General features: G+C 42.3%; 1 protein-coding gene and 1 long non-coding RNA gene across 4 annotated transcripts in view; one reads left to right on the forward strand and one right to left on the reverse strand.

Annotated features, from left to right (window-relative positions):
* Positions 1–2,344: 2,344 nt before the first annotated feature.
* Positions 2,345–8,354, reverse strand: LOC112447461 (uncharacterized). Its single transcript, XR_009495322.1, has 3 exons — positions 7,823–8,354; positions 6,872–7,244; positions 2,345–5,581 (listed from the first exon to the last, which is right to left on the reverse strand). It is a non-coding gene; the product is annotated as an uncharacterized lncRNA (long non-coding RNA).
* Positions 8,330–16,137, forward strand: part of G3BP1 (G3BP stress granule assembly factor 1) — a 35,457-nt gene continuing 27,649 nt past the window's right edge. For 2 of the 3 annotated variants that reach the window (XM_005209645.5, XM_059888275.1), the window contains exon 1: positions 8,471–9,224. In XM_005209645.5, coding sequence (XP_005209702.1) covers positions 9,126–9,224 — 99 coding nt within the window. In that variant the 5' untranslated portion in view covers positions 8,471–9,125. 3 annotated transcript variants of the gene reach the window in all.

Here is a 16,137-nt window from a genome sequence, read left to right on the forward strand (position 1 = left end):
AAAATCCAACACAGCCAAATAAATAAACATTTCAAAAAATAAACAATGAAGGGGACAGGAAAGTATAGTCCTGCCAGGAACCAGGAAAGAGGAGAAACCACAGGATCAGAAAATAACACTGAGTTGGGAAGATCCCTGGCAGAAGGGAATGGCTACCCACTCCAGTATTACAAAGTACCAAGAGTACTTTGAATGAATGAAAACTAAGCCTTTCTCCCACCCTGGCCCAATTTCATCTCCCTGATGACTGCTGGCTCCAAAATCACTGCAGATGGTGACTGCAGCCATGAAATTAAAAAACACTTGCTCCTTGGAAGAAAAGTTATGACCAACCTAGATAGCATATTCAAAAGCAGAGACATTATTTTGTCAACAAAGGTCCATCTAGTCAAAGCTATGGTTTTTCCAGTAGTCATGTATGGATGTGAGAGCTGGACTATAAAGAAAGCTGAGCACCGAAGAACTGATGCTTTTGAACTGTGGTGTTGGAGAAGACTCTTGGGAGTTCCTTGGACTGCAAGGAGATCCAACCAGTCCATCCTAAAGGAGATCAGTCCTGGGTGTTCATTGGAAGGACTGATGTTGAAGATGAAACTCCAATACTTTGGCCACCTGATATGAAGAGCTGACTCATTTGAAAAGACCCTGATGCTGGGAAAGATTGAAGGCCGGAGGAGAAGGGGACGACAGAGGATGAGATGGTTGGATGGCATCACCGACTCAATGGACGTGAGTTTGACTAAACTCCGGAAGTTGGCAATGGACAGGGAGGCCTGGTGTGCTGCAGTCCATGGGGTTGCAAAGAGTCGGACATGACTGACCAATTGAACTGAACTGAACTGATGACTGCTGGGGATTCTTTAGACAAGGAACAAACTCTTTGGGCCACCACAGTGCCCAGCATGCTTCAGTGGACTCCGAGCACTGTGGCCAAAAGTAAAGAGGATATTCGTCAGACACCCTCCTCTTACTCCTTTCTTGTTGTTGTTGTCAGTCACTCAGTCGTGTCTGACTCTTTGTGACCCCATGGACTGCAGCATGCCAGGCTTTGCTATCTTTCACCGTCCTCCGGAGCTTGATAAAACTCATGTCCATTAAGTCAGTGATGCCATCCAAGCATCTCATCCTCTGTCATGCTCTTCTCCTCCTGCCTTCAATATTTCCCAGCATCAGGGTCCTTTCTAATGAGTTGGCTCTTCGCATCAGGTGGCCAAAGTATTGGAGCTTGTTCCTTTATTCTCTGTCAAACTACTGTAGACTTCTAGGATTTAAAGCTGTGTTCCATGAGACAGTCCAGACAAACCTGTGTTCAATTCCTGGCTGTTTTGGACAATTAACCTCTCCAAATCTCAGTATCTTTTCCTGTAAAATAAAGATAATATTAATAATTTGACCTGTATTCATAGTGCTGTTGTGAGAAAAAAGACAGGGCTCATAAAATGATCAGTTTAGTGCCTGGTACATAAAAGCACTCAAAACCTACTCTTAGAGTTATGACAAGCTAATTTTAAAATTACATAATATAGGAAACGTTTCTTAATGTAAAAAAAAAAATTGAAAAATAATACAGATAAAGTGAAAGTCTCCTTCAAACTCTTAGGTCACTGTCCTCCATAGAGGTAGTAACTGATCAGATTGCTCTACATCTTTCCAGATAGTTTCCTATGCATTTACAAACACTGCTAAACACATGCACATAATAGTTGTTGGCATTTTGTTTATTTATGGCTGTGCCGAGTGTTGCAGTGCATGGGCTCTTTGGTGCTGTGCGTGGGCTTTCTCTAGTTGCGGAGAGTGGGGACTACTCATTGCTGTGGCTTCTCTTGTTGCAGAGCACAGGTTCTAGAGTGCACAGGCTTCAGTGGTGGTGCATGGGCTTAGTTGCCGTGCATCATGTGGGATCTTAGTTCCCACACCAGGGATCAAACCTGTGTTCTCTGAGCTGGCAGATGGATTCTTAACCACTGGACCACCAGGGAAGCTCTAAGTTTTGGTATTTTTTAAGCATACATGACATACTGTACATAATTTGCGAGATGCTCTTTTTTTATTAATATCCTCTTGAGATTTATGCTATATATTATTGTAGCATATACTTAAAATATGAATATTGTGAATATAAATACACATATATACATAAACTAGCTCAATCTTTAAAATCACTGCATAAAATCCTCTAGTATGTATGTATTATTATAAATTTAGATATTCCCTTATTGAGAGATGTTTAGATTATTTTTCAGTATTACAAACAATACTGTAATGAACATCTTTGCTCACTGTATACATGTGGTAGTGTTTCTTCAGAGTAAGTGTAGAAAAGTAGAACTTCTGAGTCATAGGGTTATGAATTTTTAAAAAAATTTTATTGCGGTATAGTTCATTTACAATTAGTTTCTGGTACAGCAAAGTGATTCAGTTAGACATACTTAATAGTTTGCATTTGCTAATCTCAAACTTCCAATCCATCCCTACCCCATCCCCGGTGGATTTTAACAGTTGCTTTGAAATAGCCCTCAGAATGGTTATGCTAACTTATATTTCTACTAATAGTATATGAAAATAACTCTTTTCCCACACCCTGGTCAACATTTTTAGAAAGTATTGATTTATTTACTTATTTATTTTTGGCTGTGATGGGTCTTTGTTGTGGCATACGGGCGCTTTAGTTTTGGCTCGTGGCCTTAGTTGTTCTGCGGCATGTGGGATCTTAGTTTCCCAACCAAGGATTGAACACTAGTCCGCTGACTTGGAAGGTGATTTCTTAACACCTTTGTGAGGAGCGACTCAAACATGGTGCCTAGAGCACCATGCCTATCACACAGTAGGTGGTCGATACATGCTACGTTATTTGCAGTTCCAAGTTTTGTCCCTCTTTGAAGCCACGGGAAGCGAGGACACCTACGTCTATAGATGGTACCAGAGTGTGCTCTTTTTGCAAAGAGCTTTGGCTGTAGCTTACAGGGATTTGCTGTGGATTCAACTCTCTTTGTCTATGCAGCAATACCTGGTGCCTTGCCCAAGAGAAGGAAAGAAAATCCCAGCCTCTCAGGGGTTTCTGAGGAGGTCTTGCCTCCTTTCTCTACCTGTGGCTGCTGTATTGTCCTTCCCTGGGCAGTACTGACAAGTGGGTAAAAGAAGATGGACTTGAAGTCAGGGAGTCCTAGTTTCTAGCCCTCGGTGTGTGACCTTGGGCAAGTTGCTTACTCTCACTGAGCCTGTTTCTGAGATAGAGTTGTTGTGACTACTAAATGAGATGATTTTTATAGAGAACATTAGCAGGATGCCTGGCTCATGGTCACAATTTGAAGATGTGACATGTCTGCAGACAGTCAGTCACAAAAGAGAGAGGGATTCAGTTAGGCATGCATTTATAAGCCAGTGAAGGGTCTATGGGATCTTCATATGATTTTTGTAAGGTAAGGGGAAAAAGGAAAAGAGGTTAGCAATCTGGGAGGGAGGCAGATTAAAACTTTAATGTCTCATTTCCCAAACACCTTGTATACCTAAAGGGCTAATGTAGAGTATTCCATCCTGTTTGTTTTAAAGATCAAAGTTTTCATATGTGTAGTTCCTCATATCACTGTTATGAGGCGCCTCATATCAATGTTAAGTAAAATCCATACTTAACATTGAATTTTTGAAAATATACATGCACATGTTTAAAAAAATTAGGGCTTTCCTGATGCCTCAGATGTAAAGAATCCACCTGTAATGCAGGAGACCTGGGTTCAATCCCTGAGACAGGAAGATCCTCTGGAGAAGAGAATGGCTACCCACTACAGTATTATAAAGTACCAAAGGGTACTTTGAATGAATGAAAACTAAGCCTTTCTCCCACCCTGGCCCAATTTCATCTCCCTGTTAGCAATCATTAACAGTTTCTTATGATTCCACCTTCAAATATTACCTGTGCATGTACAGCAAAACCATTCAGGATTGTGCATGGACAACTATAGCAATACAGAATATCTTAATAGAAATAATTGTCCCATTAATAATGGTTCCCCCTCCTTTTCTTCCTGTCTTCACTTACATCTCTTGGAGATCTTTATAACCATATACATAGATCTGCTTCATTTTCTCTATGGTTGCTTGACAGTCCACTGCAAGAGTGCATTGTATGGTTGTATTTTATCCACCTAGTCTCATATAGTTCCATATTTAGGTTGTTTCCTATTTCTACTGCAAGTAGTTAATCACCGTTTCTGAGTAATTAGCTATATTGGAAATGCTGATTCAATTTTTAAAAAAAACATTGCACCAGGTCTTAGTTGCAATCACTTCAGTCTTTGTTGTGACATGCAGGATCTTTAGTGTGGCCTGCAGATCTTTAGCTGTGTCATGTGGGATCTAGTTCCTTGACCAGGAATCGAACCCAGGCCCCCTGCCTTGGGAGCTCAGAGCCATAGCCACTGGACCACAAGTCTTGGACATACTCATTCTGATGATACTCTTAGGAGCATTCCTTACCTAATACACCACCCTTCCATTCTCTCCACAAAACTGTACTTTCTGGGGTCTTGCCCATGCATCTTTCTGTTACTATTAATAAACAGAAGTTCATGTGCCAGATGCACAGCGAGGCTAAACAATCTGAAATGCTTGGAGTTTGGAGCAGAGAAAGGTTTATTGGAGGGTCATGCATGGGGAATAGGTGAGTCAGGTTAAAAAAACCCCTAAACTCCCCGACTGTTTTCAGAGTGGTTTTTACTGGTAAAATTTGGGGTGAGGGTGAAACTGTTTACCTCAGCTTGGGACTTGAATCCAGCCAAAACCCATGGAACCTGGTTTTAGGACCTAATGAAGCTCAGGTTCTTGAAGTCTCATTGCAGAAAGAATTCAGTGAGAAATAAAGTGATAGGTAAGAAGTGGATTTATTCAGATTCAGAGAGAAGGGCCTCTCCACAGACAGTGTGGGCCATTGCAGAGGGCGAGTATGGGCTTGAAATATGGGATGGTTAGTTTATATAGGCTGGGTAATTTCATATGCTAATGAGTGAGAGGATTATTCCATCTATTTTGGAGAAGGGTAGAGATATTCAGGAGTTGGGCCATGCCCACTCCTTGGTCTTGTGAACTGTCATGGCGCCTCTGGGTGTGTCATTTCATTTGCTGATTGAGGATCAAGGTCTAGTCTTGTCTGCCATCTTGGTCCCATTTGGCCACCCCCCCCTCCCCCACCCATGACTATCTTCTGATTAGTCAGTGGTGAGGTAATGGGATGGTTCTAGGGAACTTGACTCTCAGCCTTAAGATACCATCCTCCTCCTGGGTGGGGGCCTTAGTTCCAGAACTCAAAAGATATTGTTATGCATATTTCTTAAGGAGGAACCGGGACCCTACCCCCAGGCTGCACTATCCTTTCCTGACTGCTCCTCCTTTGTCTCTGCATCTTCTCCCTTCCCTGACTAGCAACAATTTGAACCAGCCCTTTGGAACTCAAGGAGGGTCAAGGAGGCTTAAGTCTTTCCCCTCCCCAAAATAAGAAATAGGCCATAGAAAGGATATGTACCTGAAGAGTCCCACAGGATCTTGCTCTGTTTCCTTTCCACCCTGTTTCTCAGAGCTCTGGGGAGAACTGGCAGAAAAAAAAGGGTGAAGTCATATTCTGAGGGGTTTGCACAATTTGCTTACCAGTGGAAAGACTAGGAGGAGGGCGGGTACTCTCCCTTAGATGATTAGATCAGGGTTTCTCACCCCAGCAGTATTAATTTGGCCCCTTCATCAAGGGGCTCTCCTAGGCTTCCCTGGCTTGCATCTGTTAGATGCCAGTAGCCCCTCTATGTAGTTGTGAAAAGATCATGTCTCCTGAGGGCAAAATCTCCCTCATCTTGAGAACCAGCACTCCAGACACTTCCAGGGTGGTAAATTATTCACTGAACATTTACTAAGTATCCAGCATCTGCCTCTTGAGGGTTTATGATTCCAGTACAGAAATGACCACAGGAAGATGCCAACTTGCTCTCTCCTGTGGAAGACAGTCACAGCCACCTGAGGGGTCTTGTCCACATTCTCTCTCTAGTAATCTATTTCCCTTTCCTTTCTTCCTACAGACATACTAGACAAAACCATAGGGGAAAACAGTATCATTGTAACACCTTCAAGTAACATTATCCTTGCCACTCCCAATCTAGGGGAATGACTTGTTTTAAATCCTCCCCGAGCCCCACCCCCCCCCCCCCCCGCCCCACCCTTCCTCCACACTTACATACCTATTTAAGCATATGGAAATCAAGAGTTCTGGTTTTTCATTTTTAACATAAATTGGAACTCATTGTATATTTTGTTCAACTTGATTTTTGTCAGTTAATCCAATTAACAACTGGAGATCAGCTCATATCAGTATAGTTTGACCTCATTCTCTTCTAGTTTTTTCTCATTCTCTTTTAAACTGCTGTACAGTAGTCTATATTATGGGTATATTACCGCTAGTCAGTTTGCAAATTCATGAGTAGTTATGTTTTCAGTTTTTAAATATCATAACAAAGTGGACAGTGCTGTAATGAACACCAAGTACATGCCTCTTGGTAAAGCCACATGGCTTTCAAGCAAGAAGGGAAATAAACACAATTTTAACAGACTGCCAAAAGTCCTACAAGAAGAACTGTCTGTATCACTTAAAATTCGCTCCAAATGTGATCAAGAATAGCCTGGACCCCCGATCTCAGGCCAACTGGGTTAAATTACCAATCTGTGAATTTCAAGGGTTGCTAACCAGCTCTCATTAGCTTTTCAATTTGGAAAGTTGTCTTGTAAAATGCAAAACTCTTAGTCCACCCTTTTAAGAAACCTTTGGGGGCTCTCCACCGCTCTCAGAATAAAGCTCAAGTTTCTTAGCAAGGTAAACACGATCCTGTAGGTTCCTTACTCCAGAAAACCTTTAGCAGCTTCTGCCTGAGCCGAGTTCCCTCAGGTGCCTCCACAGCCCCACACACCGGTTCCCCAGTTTGGGGAGCTCTCGGCGCGGCGTCCGGGCTAGTTGAATGGATGACAGCCAGCAGGGACAGCGTCTCGATCGTCTCTGATCCCAGCCCCTGGAGCCCAATAAATGCTGAATGAGCCAAGTCGTTGCTGGATGGGGCTTAGGGGGCCAAAGGGATGCTCCCGCTTGGCTCCTGGGGCCGCACCTCCGACTTCACCGGCTGCTGTCCGCGCCCCCTTGTCTCCAATAGAGAGGCTCCACGTGCTTCATTTCCAAATTTGCAAAACTTAACGCGAGCCCCTGCTGCAGGGTCACATGCCTGGAAGGAGAACGGGACAGAGGCGTGACCCTGTGTTTTCATATAAAACCGCTCATGGTGACCTATGGGCCCAACAAAACAGTAAGAGACGTGGACAGGACCAGTCTGGAGCGCCTGAAGTGTTTCGCGGAAGCTTCGGGGTGTTCACAAAGGCGTTTGACAAGCTACCTTGTCAAGACATAACGACCCGAAGAAATAAACCCCCACAGCCACAGTATTGGAAATCTGAATGACAATGGTGGTGACGCCCAGGATGTTGCAGGAAGGCCCAAACCGTTAGGAGAATTTACAAACTCCCGTTTCTGAATGGACGCGCACGAATGACTTGCAGCAGCACTTGCTAAGAACCGCGGGGTGGAAATATGTCTTTAAACTCAGTGCTCTTCACGTGAGACTTTTTTTTTTAAACAGGATCTTAGGTACACAATGGGAGTTACTTTCCCCTCTGGTTTCCCTGAATAGTTGTCCAATAGTGCTGACTAATGGTGGGAGCCACCAAGTGCCCTTAGGCGGCCACATGGAAATAAAGTTGGTATAAAAAAGAAACAAAACAACCAAACAACGGGAAACTTTATCACCTGGTTCCCCTGGTATCAAACTGTGCGGAAAAGGTGGGATCAGGGGTCTCAGGGATCGCACCCAAGGAGTGAAGAAAGGAAACGAAAAAGGAGACAGAAGCAGGGACCAGTAGAACCTCAGAACCGCCCCAGAGGGCACGGCGACCCGGTGCTCGGTCTCCTTGGTGCTGTCCAACCCCCGCGTCAATCAGCTCCTTCCCGCACTGCGATTGGCCGGGGGCTTCCTTGGCCATCCTGGCGCCCACCTCCTAGTTGCTTGGGGTTTACTTCCCCAAAGTACACGGGCCCCACCTTGTGGAGCAACCGCTCCTGCAGGGAGAACTGATCTCCGCCCAGGGGAAGAAGTTTTAACGAATGGGAGCGGCCCCACATATTTATTGGCTACAATGGACATCGATCAAAGAACTTCCCTCCCTCCTTCACACCGTACCCTTCACTTATTGGCCTCTCTCAATGCCAATTCGTTACTAGGGAAACGAGCTCTTCACAGTCTCATAGGCATGAGTTAAAGCCAATCAAGAGCCACGCCTTCATCCTGAGTAAGTACCCAATTGCTGCTCGAAAAGCCCAGAGGACGCAGTCGGGATTGGCCACCAGCCTGGCCGACCTGGCCGCAACAAGTTAGGCTGAGTCACCGTTATATAGCCCGGCGACGGAGCACGCGTGTGTGCGGACGCAGTTGCGTGAGGGGTTTTTTTACCTTTTGCCGTGCCGTGGAGCAGAGCTTGTTCCTCTCCCGCTCAGCCGTGCAGGTAAGCCGGAGCGTGGGCGGGGCTGGGCGGCCCCAGGACGCGGACTAACTGGGGCTCTGATGGGAGGGAGGAGAAGTCCGAACGGCCCACCGTCCGCCCCCCCTCCCCAACGGCCGCAGGCGCGCGCGGCGGGCGCACGGGCGCGCGGCGACTCTCCGCCCTCCGCCCCTACTGGCCCGGCGCGCGTGGCCGTGTCCGCGTCCGCCGCGTGCGCGTGCCGCGCCCAACGGCCACGCGGGGCGAGAGCGAGCCGCGGCCGCCGCCCGGGCCCCAGGGTGATCTTGGGGGCCTGGGGCCCCGCGCGGCCGGATCGTCAGCTTTTCCCGCTCGCTTTCCCCGCGCGCCAGCGAGGCCTTCCTCCTTTGGTGGGAGCTCCAGCTTAACCTAGACCAGAGGAGGCTTTTCTTTGATGGTGGTGGGGGGTGGGGGGAGGTGAGGCACGAAAGTGCAGTGAGAATTTGTCGACACTGGAAGCCGAAATGCTGCTCCTAGGTTTTCGATTTTTTGTACAGGGAGTAAAGGAGGGGCAGCGAGTTCATGGGTATTGAGTGATGATAATAACTAACATTTTTCTAAGCCCTCACTATGTGCCAGGCACTGTGCGGAGCAACTTGTGTGTTTCTTCTTTACTCCTGAAACGCCCCGATGAGGTAGGTACAGTGATTTTCCTATTTTTACAGCCGACTCGAAGGCCCAGAGATGGAGTGACACGGTCAGAGGCACACGGGCCCATAAGGGGCAGGTATTTGTTTGAACTCAGGCCTTCTGACTCCTAGTCCCCGAACCCGCTTCATTCTTTGTTCCAGCGTTCTGTGCGGCCACAGGGTATCTTTGCCCCCAGAGCTCTAGTCCCTGGGGGCAACCGCAGCCTCGGAAGACCGACTGCAGAGGCATTTATTTGTACTTGGGCTACTTGCGGGTTTCCAGGGAGAAGAGGGTTGGACATGGGATTATGACAAAGGGTAAGAAAGGGTTCCTTTCTGCACATCTTCCTACAGGTTTGCTGCCCTAAATGCTTCTGGGGAAAGTGTAGAATAAAATCAATACGTCCAGGTGATCCTGGACAGTGTTCCTCCTCGGATTCGATCTTTACGGCCTGATGATGGGAAGTTATCGCCAGCAGGAAGTTAGGCTCTGGTATTAGATCTTGAATCTTTTTTTCCCTCCGTTTTTTAATTGGAGCAAGGTTTTGAGAAAGACCTTCCACAAGATTAACTTCCTCGTTTTCTGAAGTTGAAAAAAATGAGGTTGCAGATGAGGTTCAAGTCTGGCCAGCATGTGTAAGTGAAATTTTGAAATTGGAGTGGAAAGCTTGGTGCCCACTTACAGTACAGGCTTGACCCTCTGTGGAGCCTAAGCTGGATGAATTAGGGATGATTGAGGTGTTGGAAATCTTACCCTTCTGGCAGTTAGGAACTTCTATGGATGAAAAGCTTTTGTCTTCATACATTTATTTAGTATTTTGTAGATGCTCCCGTTATATGCAAAGGTAGAAGACACTTTCAAAAACTTGAGTGTAAATTTTTCTAGTGGAGTTACATTTGAGATTTTTCAAAGCTAGTTTATTCCTTGGCTTAATGAAATAATAAATATTCCTGTGTTGCAGGTATGAATCATTACTTGGCATCACAAATGTCTCTACTTGAGCTAAAGCTGCAATGAGTTTTGGAGCTAACTCTTCCGAATTTTGATTGAAATGACTGTCAACCTTTTCCTTTCTCTCTTAAAAATCTATTTTGTGTGTGCATACACTTTTTAGAATTGACCTTTATATAAGAATTTTTTTGCTGCTAAGTGAAAGTCTCTCAGTCATGTCCGACTCTTTGCGACCCCATGGACTGTAGCCTGCCAGGCTCTTCTATCCATGGAATTCTCCAGGCCAGAAAATTGTATTGGTAGCTGTTCCCTTCTCCAGGGGATCTTCCCAACCCAAGGATCAAACCCAGGTCTTCTGCATTCAGACAGATTCTTTACTGTCTGAGCCACTAGGGAAGCCCTTATTTTGCTGCTAGAGGGAACACATGATTCACATCTTCATAAGTAAATTAAAAAGCTTTGAAACACTTTTGTATTTCCATTTACCCAGTAATTTCCATATTTCTTAACTGAAAGTAGCAGTAAATACAGGATCGAAATATCTTAGGAATAGGCTCTTAATCTTTGTTGGTGTTTTCCTGAATGGCAGATAGCTTGGAGTAGAACATTGTTTTCCTTGGAACTTGCCTTTTTAAAAAAAATTTATATATTAAAAATTTTTTTGCCTGTGTTGGGTCTTTGTTGAGGCATGTAGGATCTAGTTCCCTGAGCAGGGAGTGAACCTGGGCCCCCTGCACTGGGATCTTGGAGTCCTAACCATTGGAGCACCAGGGAAGTTCCGGAACCTGCCTTCTTGTAACCATTACAGTTACCTGCATTTAGACACCAGTTAACTAGTAACATTTTAAGTTATCAAATGTTGAAACACTAATGACCAACATTTAAACTGTTAATTTTGAGTCCACTAATTGTTACTTGAGGTAAATATCAGAATGAAAGTTTGTGCATTAAATGAGGGGAATTTTTGCTAGTTTCCCCTTTAGATATTTTAAAAAATCTCTTGACTTCAGGCAAATGGGTTCCAGTTGGGTAGGAATATGAAAATGTATTTCACAGATTGGTAGCCTGGTTGATGACTTGTGCTTTCATTTATCTGGAGCCAATTAATTAATTGAAGCAAATTGTGATAATATAAGACTTGTCTGCCTTCCAGTCTCCCATCCAAACTAGAGATTACTTTTGTTGTTAAATCCTTTTAATATAAGCTTTTGTACCTCTTCTAACTGGTAGAAAAGTAGGTAGTTCTTTGTTCTTTTATTTAACTCAGGTTTGCTGTTCTCAGCTGACAGTCTGTTAAGGGAACATTAGATTTGGTAATGTTTCTTGGTGACCTACTTCACAGCAGGTTTTGGTAATTTACATTTTTAATAATTGGTTTTAGTAGTTTGGCTAGAAAGTAAAGGGCAGAAGTTAGTTTTAAATTTGTATAGGTTTGTGAACTGTATATACTTAAGATGGATGGGGCAGTGTTAAAAGATGAAATTTGATATAAAGCCTGCATGTATGACCTAAACCAATTTTTCTTTTTGCCAGTTTATAACATTAGTCACTTGATCTCAACATTTTGCAGATTTGTTTTTTAAAATACTTCAAAATTCAAGTATAAATTGTATATTCATTTAATTGTGCTTTAAGACTGCCTTGGCAAGGTTTACTGATTTTAAAAGAAGATGATTGTTAAAGTAAGTAGGTAAGAAAAGCTTTTTTTCCCACCTCTGGCTAGTCAGTTTTTAACAGCTATAGGACATTTAGTACAATACTATCCTCCCAGCCATGGAGTTAAATTTGAGGTTCAGCACTATAATCACTTGTAGTTGGTGATCACTCTCTGGTGAACAACTACATTTATGTTTTTAAATCTCAAAAATCAGCATTCTGTTTATTTTTTTAGTATCCTTAGTCATGTCATCTGGTTTTGGTTGGGAAAACTTAATTGCAAACCTGATTAGGTGAAGAGGGTGAAGAATTAGGAAAAATTTGCACATGAAGAGTAGGAAGAGGGAGCTTTACAGAGCAGAAAGTAATTAAAAGTTCTCTTGAAGACTGTGGCCTTTGTAAATAAAATCAAGGCTTTAGATGACATCAAGTGATAGATTTCTACTTCTGACCACTGGCCAGTCTCATGTCAGACTGCTTAGCTGTTTAGCCTGTGTGATGTATTTCAGATATTTAATAAAAAGCAAATACTAGAGATGGTTCATAGAGAAAACTGGCTTCTTGCATGGGACACACTTGGACTTGGTGGGAGTGTCATCCTTCGGTGGCTGTGTGGCAGCATCCTTGCCTGTTTGTATAACCCTTTATGTATTTTGAAGTTCTTTCACACATTTTAGGTGTTCTCATGTTTTTGCTTATAAGACCTAGAGCTCCGTAACCCAAGTAATTGTCTTCAACTATTTTGTAAAGCTCGTGGTGTATCTAGTAGAGATATGTGCTAGATATATTTCCTTCTTTAAAAAATTTTCAAGGTTTTAGAATCTTGGAAGGCATCAGTGGCACCTGCCTTTTTAGGTTTTTTTTTTTTAACCTGCCTCAAGTATACCCCATGTTTATCAACTATCTTAAGCTTACTTCTGGCATACATCCACCTATACTTTATGAGATCTAAAGCATAGAAAATTCATGTTTAAGGAATTTCATAGACGAAGTATTATAAAAGTATTTTTTTGTCTTAGGCCAGATTTTTGCTTAATTGTAAATCTAGTTGACTGGGTTTTACTGCTGGATTGGGGGAGGGATATTAAAAACCAAGAAAAGTTAGTGAATTAAGTTTCCCAATTCTTAAGTTTTTTTCTCTTAGGGAAACTTGTTTTTGAGATAATTTTAGATTTACAGGAGAGTTGGAATACAGACATGTCTTGTATATCCTTCACTCATCTTGCTTGTTAGCATCATACCTAATCATGATGCATTTATCGACAGTAAGAAATTGATGTTGATAAAGTCCCGTTAACTAAAGGACTGACGTTATTTGTATTTCCTTAGTTTTTCCACTGATGTCCTTTTTTCTGTTTCAGAATCCAGGCCAAGATACCACATTGCAGTTAGTCCTCCAGTCTCCCTGGTTTCGCTCCTCTCATTTGTGCCAGTTTGTTGTATTTTCTTTGTGTTTAATGACCTTGACACTTGATCTCAATTTGAGTGTACTTGGTGTTGGGTAGACTAAGGTTATAGAAGTTGGGGAAAATACAGAGGTGATTTAGCCTTCCCACCACGTCCCGGGGCACATAATATCAATCCTGGTTGACTTTAACCTTGATCACTTGATAATATGGTGGCTCCCAGGTAGTATTTCTTTCCTTTGCATTATTTTCATTAGAAGCTAGTCACTAAGGAAGGAGAGCCTTAGAATTTGTGAACATGTATTAAAGCTGCCACTGTAGGTAACTGAACATTTTGCGGGGAAGACACTTGGAACTTAAGCAGATACTCTGTTTCTCTAGTTTCCCTGCTAAATTTTTTCATTTATTAGTAGATGTTGCCTGCAGCTCTTGAGGTGTTCTCATGGTAATTCTATATTTCCCTTGTTTTTTTCTACATTTAAAATTTTTTGTAAGAAAGGTGTCTATTTTCATTTAAAAAAAATTACTTATTTGGCTGTGCAGGGTCTTCACACAGGATCTTTAGTTATGGCTCTGAACTCTTCATTATGGCATGTGGGAGCTAGTTCCCTGACTAGGGATTGAACCCAGGTTCCCTGCATTGGAAGCACAGAGTTTTAACTGGTGGACCACCAGAAAAGTCCTGCTATATTTTTTAAGAACTTCATTTTCCCATTTTTTAAACACTTTACCCATTAATTTTTGGATTTTTAGTTATTTTAGGGGGTTGTAATCCAGTGTTCTTCTAACTTAATTTTGCTTTTTTACTTATTACTTTATTGCTTCAGTTGTTCTAGTTTTGACTTGTGTCCTTTTGATGTTTGCCTATTTTTTTTTTTAAAGCATTTCCTTTATCAGATACTTCAGACTCACCTTGTATTTTTGCCTGTCCCATTTCTCCAAGGAGTTGTCAGGAAGAACTTTGAAGGAGGGTAACAGGTGGTAAACGTGAGGAGTTTGGAAAATAGATTGAACAGTAGTAAGTTCAGTGATGGTTATGCTGCTCTTGCTGTGCGCTAGAGTAGCTTGGTTTCTGCAATAGTTTCTCTGGTTCCTGGAAAGCGTTTTTATTTCTGATAGTTAAGCCAGATTTCACATGTTTGAGTACATAGCATAGCCTTGCAGCAAACTTCACAATAGTTTAGTATACTTACGTTAGTAGACAGAAACTCTCACTGTTTATTTCTTCTTAGTGTTTATTTCTTCTTAGTGTTTTTGATAGGTATTAAAATAGAGTAAAAAAATTCCTTAAATGTCTCTGTCTCAGAATTGACAGTTAACATTTTGCATCACTTTTTAAAATTTGCTTATTTTCATGTGTAGGTTCCCATTCTCCTCTCTTCTTGTGAGACAACCTTTTGTCTTTCCAAGCTGTTATATTAGTGGGTTAAAAAATAGCTTTATTGAGGTATGATTGACATACAGTAAACTGCACATACTTGAAGTGTAGAATCTGATAGCTTTTGGCATTGTTTATACCCATGAAACCATCACCACAGCCAAGACTGCAGTGAAAATAGCGCTCATCCCCCAGAGTCGCTTGTGCTCCTTTGCATTCTCTCTTGTCCACTCCCCCTCCTCCTCTGCCCCCCGGGATCCCTTACCTGCTTTCTGTCACTGAAGATCAGTTTATACTTTCTAGAATTTTTATATAAATGGAATTATACAATATGTGCTTCTTTTTTTTTTTTAAATTGCTGACTAGTATTGACTGTTCTGTTCTATAATATACAACAATTTGTTTATCCATCACCTGCTGGAGGAAATTGGTTTGTTTCCAGCTTTTGGCTATTACAAATAGAGCTTCTTAAAAAACTGCCTAACTTTTCCAAAGTGGTTATACTGTTTTACATTCCTGCCAGCAGTGTTTGAATGTTCCTTTTCCTCGATATCCTGGCCAACACTGTATGCTGCTGCTGCTGCTAAGTCACTTCAGTCATGTCCGACTCTGTGTGACCCCATAGACAGCAGCCCACCAGGCTCCCCCATCCCTGGGATTCTCCAGGCAAGAGCACTGGAGTGGGATGCTGTTTCCTTCTCTGCAACACTGTAGAGTCAGCCTTTGAAGTTGTCACTCTGACAGGTGTGTCAGTGGTACTTTATTGTGGTTTTGTTTTGCATTTCTGTAATTACCGATGATATTGATCAGCATTTTTCATAATTTCTTTGATGAATTGTCTCTAGGTCTTACACTAATTCTTCATGGGGTTATTCAGCTTTGAGAGTTCTTTATATATTCTGGATACAAGTTGCTTTCCAGATATTTACTGCAAGCCTTTGCCTTTGCATTCTCTTAATAGTCTCTCTTGCAAAGTGAAAACCTTTTTGGCCACATCACCCAGTGTACAAAATCCTAGCTTCCTGACCAGGGATCAGACCTGCACCCCCTGCATTGGAAGCAGTGAGTCTTAACCACTGCACCTCTAGATAAGTCCCTGAAAGGTTTTAATTTTGGTGGGAGTTCACATTATCAATCTGTCTTGTTATAGAATACATTTTTGTTATATCCAAAAATGACCCAAGGTCATTAAGATTCTCTTTAGAATTTTTATAGTTTTAGGTTTCATCTAAAACTATTGAGTTAAATTTTAATATACTGTGAAGCTTGAATTGAGGTTCTCTCTGTATATATGGATATGCAGTTGTTCTAGCACCATTTGTTGAAAAGAATACCCTTTTTCTACTGAATTGTCTGCCCTTTTGGAAATCAGTTGTTTATTTATGTGTGAGTATATTTCTTTATTCTGTTTGGTTGGTCTATTTGTCTGTTTTTATATCCAGACTATTTTAAAAATATATTTACCTGTGTATCTGAACAATGTACTGTTTTACATATACTGAACACGCTTAAAAACGTTTCAGGGCT

This window comes from Bos taurus, chromosome 7 (genome assembly GCF_002263795.3).
Source record: "Bos taurus isolate L1 Dominette 01449 registration number 42190680 breed Hereford chromosome 7, ARS-UCD2.0, whole genome shotgun sequence".
Lineage (NCBI taxonomy): Eukaryota > Metazoa > Chordata > Mammalia > Artiodactyla > Bovidae > Bos > Bos taurus.